Source organism: Carya illinoinensis, chromosome 7, assembly GCF_018687715.1.
Source record: "Carya illinoinensis cultivar Pawnee chromosome 7, C.illinoinensisPawnee_v1, whole genome shotgun sequence".
Lineage (NCBI taxonomy): Eukaryota > Viridiplantae > Streptophyta > Magnoliopsida > Fagales > Juglandaceae > Carya > Carya illinoinensis.
In genome coordinates, this window is record NC_056758.1 from 43,103,568 (window position 1) to 43,110,891 (window position 7,324).

The following is a 7,324-nucleotide window of genomic DNA, read 5'->3' on the forward strand; positions in this document are numbered from 1 at the left end:
TCACAGGGCTTGCATCCATTTAGAGCAAGTGTATATAGTACAGGCTGTTTGCACCACGTATAGCAATATTAGAATATTCGCTGCCAAAAAGGTAAGACATGGCCACCAAGAAACCATATAATTCTTCATGTTCCCGTTCATCCTCATTTTCCAACTCTTCGAATAATAAGAATTCGCGCCTTCAATGGCCTTGTCAAGAACCGGAACTTTCGTTACCCTCACAGACTTTGTCATCCAATTCCAAAGTGTCGCCACTTCTACATCGCTTTTGAGGCGGTTCAAGATGATCCCTGCGTTACGAAGAATCCTCACATCCTCCTCTGTATCAATTATTCCATTCATCAACTCTGTATAACGTGTAAAAGCCATCACCTCAGGGGCGATACATGCCTCGTAGGCCACGAGGTTCCTTAGCACCACCTCGGAGTTATCATCTAAGTGAATAACTGGAAGGTAAAATGAGCCAGAAGACTTGTCAAATTTTGTGCTTCCCAATCCACCCTTCGCTGGACGAAATTTGACACCAATTTTATGAAGCTTGGTCACGCTTGGGATTCCAATCTCTTCGATTAAAGGACTTTCGTCTTTCCTGTCATAACTAGATGGGCTTTCCAAATTCTCGGCCACGTTCTCTGCGGACGATATTAGATCGGTTATAGCAGTAGCACTCTTGCTTCCTCGATTCGAAAAAGCCGAGATTATTGTGAGTGGTATTGTGAGTATGAGTGTGACTACTTTCGACTTGAAAATCCTGCTAAGGAGGAGGAGCGGGGTATAATGAATATACCATAGCAATTTCAAGATTAATTTCCAGGCTTTTCTAAACCAACCAATCTCTTCATCCTCTTCCGGCTTTTCCTGCTCACAATCAGTTGAAAGTTGCAAGTCTGGCGCAACCATGTAGTATAGAAGATCTAGCAAATGGGCTCTCGCGAAACATTTTTCCCTGAAATGTTGTTGATCAATATTAAAGTACTTGATGGGTGATAGATCTTTGCAAAAACCCAACAGTATGTTGGCTAATACTTCGTCACGATCTTCGTAATAATAAAATTCGTGGTGGACTTCTTTAAGCAAAAAGAGAGGGATCTGATTTTCCAGCATGATGATATCCCTGAGTATTGCATGGTCATGTGTGGTTTTCTTCCTAGCGTAGTCGATCAAACTGGCCATCTTAGAAGATATTCGTGAGCCTCGGTTTGTTGTGGAAGAGTAGGTTTGGAGGCACATCAATATGAAGGCAGCATCAATGGCAAATATCCATGCGAGTGTTTCTTTGTCAAACACCAACAATCGATGGTAGCTAGCTCGAATGGTGCAATCACTTTCCGCGATGCGGTTAACCAAATCGCGAAATTTGATTTCTTTGATGTGCTTTTGCACTCTCATAGCTGAAGCAAGCTTGTAGTGCTCCATTTCCAAGAGTTCAAGCCGCTGGTGGTGGTATGGGCCGAGGGCTACAAGCTGTGGCGTGTATGTTTCTGGTTTGATAGACATTAGGGTTTTGGGTACGCTGAAGATGCTAGTGGGAACTGGTTCATCATCGTCCTTTTCGAGGCCTTCTTCTATGGCTCGACTTATCTGTATGACCCATTCATGGTCATGGGTAAGTTTTGGCGGTTCCATTGCTTTTCACGCGTAGGCCGATATGGTCTCCTTTTTGGAAAATGGAGAGGGTGAAGGCCAGGAGTAATCTGTGCTTTGAAGACTGTGAGGAAAGACAGAGATCGGATAGAGGAGAGGAATGGCTGTAGATCTCTTTCTATTTTTTGCTGAAGGAATGTAAGATGTTAAGTTGCTAAATATTGTGTTGGGGTACCCTTTTATAAAAGGATTTGAGAGTTTTAAGAGTAGGGTACAAGTTAACAATTAATTTATGCATATCGTTTTGTACTGTTCATATCAGTCGATTTACTTGTGCGAATAATATTAATGGTCAACCGCTCGTGCGAATAATGTTAATAGTCAATCGCTCGTACAAATCAAATATGGTGAATCGGTGATCCTTATCTTGTACGTTGATTTTGTCAAGATGACTGCCATATTTATTTCAAAGTCAACCCCATCCAGATTATCTCTGTCAATTTCCAAGTTACAAGATCTTGTACGCGACTGCATAATAATTGCCTACTGCCTAGCTATTTTGTGCAGGATATAATATTTATATATATATATATGTAAGTATGTATATGTTCCATGTGGTATTTTACTTTTGTATTTCTTTTCTTACGACATTTTGTTATAAGCAAAATTACTTGAATTCGGATAGCTTGACGGCGTCTGCACTAGAACCGTGTTTATCAAAATTAGCTAGGTCGCGTTCATCGTGGCAAGCATGCGGCAGTAATATCCTCATTCCCAGAATATTGCCGTAACTCTCTGTTGTTCTGAAGTCCATCGATCGAGAATTATTCAAGATGATATTGTTGTGTTGGCAGCTTCGTACGTATGTGCATGTCGGAGAAATGGGGGGAGAGTTTGATCGTTATCTTGTGGATTTATAGAACGAATGGTCCTAGGTTACCGTGTTTGAACAATTCTTGATCGCGTCGTTATTGTTGTAATTTGTATAAAGTACGTACTTGTGATTTTGTGTATTTTCCGGAACTTGATCAACATATAAAATAATATCTTAGAATATTTTTGCTTTGAACGGCTTTTGTGTTTAATATTGAGCCAATTGAATCAATCAATCAATTTTCCAGCCCCCCTGAGATATTCCAAGTCTACTTAAATGACAACCTTACGTACACCTGTAGCATTCATATATATATATATTGCCTCTTCATATTCTACCAAAGATTCTTGATCAAATTCTTTTTTTTTTTTTTATTCTTAAAAAAAGATAGTTGAAAATTGTAAATCTCATATAAAAGCTCTTGCCTGTGTAAGCTTCTTCAGAAGAAGAAATCATAAACGGAGCCGTGTTTTACTCAGTAAATATTTATTTATTATTTTTTATTTACAAATTCTTCTACTCAACGTCACAAAACTGTTAAGGTGAATTTTTTATTTTTTATATTTTTTCCTTATGTTAAGTCCGTGACTTCGGTGTTGCAGAAAATAAATTCCAGATTGTTAACGGAGCTTGAGATAAATCTTCTTTCTTCTTATTTCTCGTCTTATCTCCTTTGGTCTTTGAAAACTGCATTCAATATGGGTGTTCAAACTTCAATGAGAGAGAAGTTGACAGTTTGTCTGGGTTTCTCAGTGAATATACGTAAACGCTAAAACGAACAAGAAGAACATCGAAGCATCGTTGGATTTTATTTTGCTACAAGAAGAGAAGAGGAGTTCGCTTTCGGGGAGCACAACGAAGAGAAATAGGAGATGCGAAGAACATTTGGTTTTTCAGTACGCACTGCTTCGAACGTTTGGAGTCAAATCATTTCCATTGAGAAAGGGAAAGAGTAGTCTTCTTATAAGTAGAGTTTGTATATTAATTATCGCATCAATATTAATATGTAATGTATTTATTTAATAAAACGATATAAATTGATTTTAATGATATAGAAGATTTTATTATTCTCTCAAAAAGAAAATTTATATTTTTTTAAATAAAAAAGATTATCGATGGTCAAATTAATATACGAATTTACTTATACATAACAAAATTCTTCATTACTTTTTTTTTTTCTCCCTTGTGCACTGTGGCAACTAGAAGGATTTTGTGCCCAAGGTGTGTACAAAATGATCCGAAATAATGTGAAAGTTTAAACCCAAAACTCAAATGGTCCATATTAAATGCAAAAGTTTAAACCAAAAAAATAGAAAATTGACTCGAATTGGACTGGTTTTTATATGGTAAAAGTTACTCGGATTCGATCTGGTTTCAATTATGTGCTATTTGGAATGGACTAACTTAAAAAAATATATAAATTAAATTTATAATATTATATAAATAATAAAATATTATATATATAATTTTTACATATAATATATATAACTATATATGAAATTTTTATATATAATGTATATAATTATATATCATATATGAAAAAAAAATTATATTATAATTTATAACATAAAATTTTAATATTAAATATGAACATTTGTAATTTTTTTGATTATATGTTATTAATATAAAAAATATATATTAATTACATTTTATGTCTTAATAAATTTTCAACATATTCTTTTTGATAAATATATAATATTAATATACATTAATATATTAATTATTTTTTTACTTTAATTAATCATTATATGATGTATATTAGTACATTAATTACATTTTTTATAAAATTGACATTTGATTAAAACTAAAAAATTAGATCGAATTAGTAAAATCAGAAGTACTAATTTAGGAAGATATTCGATACAGAATCGATTATTGAGAATGTAAAATCAATAACAGATTTGGTTCAAAAAATTATATAAAATCAGATCAAACCGTACGGATTACATCCTTAATCCGGGTTTAACCTTTTCCATAAAGAGAAATAATATTTACAATTATGGTTGTGCAAGCGATGTGCAGTCATTTTGAAAAAAATAAATTAATATAGAACCTACATGAAAAAAAATTCACTTTTTAATCGTAGGTCCCATTTTTTTTAAAAATAATTACACGACGTTTACAATTTCACGATTGTATGTAACATTGCTCTTTCATAAAATATAAGGTCCATTTAGATTGAGGGTATTTTGGTCAATGCAGAACGTAGGGCTCCCTTTATAAACTTCTCGAGACTCACTCCCGCTTGATTAGGGTTTTGCATCTTCGCCTCCTCTGCTTCGTCGGCGTCTTGCAGTCCTCACGAATCCTGACCATGGCGGAACAGGTTCAGATCTCTCTCCTCGCTCTTTCTCTTTATATTGGAAAGTATAATGTCAATTTGTGAGGTTGGTTTTCTAAGCTTGTGAGGTCCCCGTTTCTGTGTCTTGCAGACGGAGAAGGCATTCTTGAAGCAACCCAAGGTGTTCCTTTGGTAAGAATTCTCATGTCCATCCGACTTGACGTATGCCTATTTATCCGTTTGTTTGCTGGGAAAACGGTGGAAAAGGAAACTGGTGTCATTAGAATTTTAGTATTAGAGTGTTTTTTTTTGTTTCCCACTCTCGGCAATCAAATGGGGACAGACTTGGTTTCCAATGTTACTTTTTATTTGAGAAAACTTAATGACAGTATTGTACGTAATACTATTCTGATGAAAATTTGCGTAGCTCGAAGAAGTCGGGGAAAGGGAAAAGGCCCGGAAAAGGAGGGAACCGTTTCTGGAAGAGTATCGGCTTGGCGTTTAAGACTCCTAGAGAGGCTATCGAAGGTACTAACCTCGCGACATAAATTTTAATGATACGATTCGACGTTGTTGATTTTCTTGGTATGTCTTATTTAGTTTCAATGATCTTGTTCCTTAATATATTGGTTATTGGTGTTGATGCGGAAGATTTTGATATGCAATGTGTTTCGTGTGTGCTTGATCGATGTGTAATTGGGTTTTTATCTTTGTATTGGCCGGTCTTAATTGTTGTGTGCTCAAGTATATGGTGTTTTGAACTGTAGTTGTCTAATCAACGTTCTTTTGGATTTGAAACGTGGTTCTGTTGAGTTTTTATTAGTTGCATACATTTGTGATACCAAGGATTTTTATATTAGTTTGTGGCTAATGAAGAATGCAAAAAGCAAGTGATGGTTTCTAGCTTCAGATCCCTACATCATCAATATTGCTCGGTGTTCTCGTTATTGTGACTTCCATGGTACATGACTGGTGTGGCTGTCTTTTATTGTTTTGATGATATATGATCTCACCATGGTAGGGTCCTTTGGACCCACACCTAGGGACTATTTTCCAGATAGATGAACCCACTCACCGAAACTGTGAATCGGGTAATCCAGGGGAACTCCTAGTTTGGAATCTAACCTTAGATTTCTGAGTCTACAGCTCCTTTTTAAATTCGTCCGTCAACTACTGGGCAGCACCTTGATGGGTAGCATGGTCGGGCAACTTTTTGGCGATTTAACAGTCAAATCTTTTTGTGACTTCCCTGATATAGTTCCTTTTTTATTTTTTATTTTTTATTTTTCACTTCTTTCGACTTGCATGGCACATAACTGAATTGGTCTTGCAAGTTTGATCTCTTTGGAATTTTGAACTGAGATTGTGGATTATTGTGATTGTATGCATTAACCAAACTAATTGCTTAGAAAATATGGTTAGCTCTGATAGACATGCAATTTAATTTTTTTGTAACTTTGTTTCTGAAAATCATGTTTATTTTGATGGTTTTTATTTCAGTTATAGAATATACACTTTTGCTGGCTACACTTTGCAGTTTTTTCGTTTTGTTTTGTTTGGCAGCAAATGAATGGTCTATGGTAATCTTAAATTATTTTGGATTTATACCTGTTATTCCATGTGCAATTTATGGGTTAGAGTGGATTTACTGTCATAGCTCTTGCTTGATTGGTTCATTTTGTACATTCTGTTTTTTTCAAATATTAAGTAGTTAGATTTTTTGCTATTTCTTCGCAGGTACATATATTGATAAGAAATGCCCATTCGTTGGAAATGTTTCCATTAGGGGTCGTATCCTTGCTGGTACTTGCCACAGTGCGAAAATGATGAGGACCATCATTGTTCGGCGCAATTACCTACATTTTGTTAAGAAATACCAAAGGTAATAACCATTCACATGTGCAATTAATTTAGTTCCCAGTGCTTGTTTTGTTGGGGAGGAAATTAACTGCTTATGTTAACTCTAGATATGAGAAGAGACATTCAAACATTGCAGCACATGTATCCCCATGTTTCCGTGTGAAAGAGGGAGACCATGTCATAATTGGGCAGTGCAGGTAAAATTTCAATTCAAGTTCCAGTTAATTAATGTTTTTGCCAATGAATATTCAAGTAATTTGCTTCTGGAAGTACCTTTTGGTTGTTTGTGCAGTGAATGAAGTACTGGTTTGGTTAAATTGTATGTTTTATTTCCCAGAAAAATACAAAAACGTATATTTTGTTATCTTGTGCAGGCCTCTGTCAAAGACAGTGAGGTTTAATGTCTTGAAGGTGATTCCTGCTGGTTCTTCCGGAGCTGGTAAGAAGGCATTCACTGGTATATGAGTTCCAGCCTGCAAGGTCTCAGAGGCATTAGATTTGATGACACCGATGTTAGATTGAGTTTCTTCTTCCGGACAACAATTTTTTGTCCTTTGGTTTGCTATTTAAGATATTAAATATTTGTACGACCTGTCTATGATTGCTTTCATTCGGAGTTAATGAATTTTGCCATGCCAATCATTTTTTTTTTATGAGATCCTTCTGAAGCTTTTATATGATTTTATTGATAAGAAATTCTTGAATGTAGTTTATTTGCCAAGGGA

The 7,324-nt window shown here is 35.3% G+C and overlaps 2 protein-coding genes across 2 annotated transcripts; one reads left to right on the top strand and one right to left on the bottom strand.

Moving 5' to 3' along the window:
- LOC122316430 (putative UPF0481 protein At3g02645) lies at positions 1-1,626 on the bottom strand. Its single transcript, XM_043132947.1, has one exon. It carries the CDS (start codon positions 1,624-1,626, stop codon positions 1-3), a length of 1,626 nt encoding a protein of 541 aa, XP_042988881.1.
- A 3,037-nt stretch (positions 1,627-4,663) lies between these two features.
- On the top strand, positions 4,664-7,252 carry LOC122316659 (40S ribosomal protein S11-like). The gene is made up of 6 exons (XM_043133349.1): positions 4,664-4,784; positions 4,891-4,931; positions 5,167-5,267; positions 6,477-6,621; positions 6,707-6,796; positions 6,974-7,252. The coding sequence occupies exons 1-6, from the start codon at positions 4,773-4,775 to the stop codon at positions 7,062-7,064; spliced, it is 480 nt and encodes a 159-aa protein (XP_042989283.1). The 5' UTR covers positions 4,664-4,772; the 3' UTR covers positions 7,065-7,252.
- Positions 7,253-7,324: the final 72 nt, after the last annotated feature.

Bases quoted from the DNA above. Each gene is read 5' to 3' on its own strand.
- LOC122316430 (XM_043132947.1), bottom strand. From the start codon at position 1,626: ATGGAACCGCCAAAACTTACCCATGACCATGAATGGGTCATACAGATA.
- LOC122316659 (XM_043133349.1), top strand. The intron at 5,268-6,476 runs GTACTAACCTCG...ATTTCTTCGCAG, and splicing joins TCCTAGAGAGGCTATCGAAG to GTACATATATTGATAAGAAA. The intron at 6,797-6,973 runs GTAAAATTTCAA...TATCTTGTGCAG, and splicing joins GTCATAATTGGGCAGTGCAG to GCCTCTGTCAAAGACAGTGA.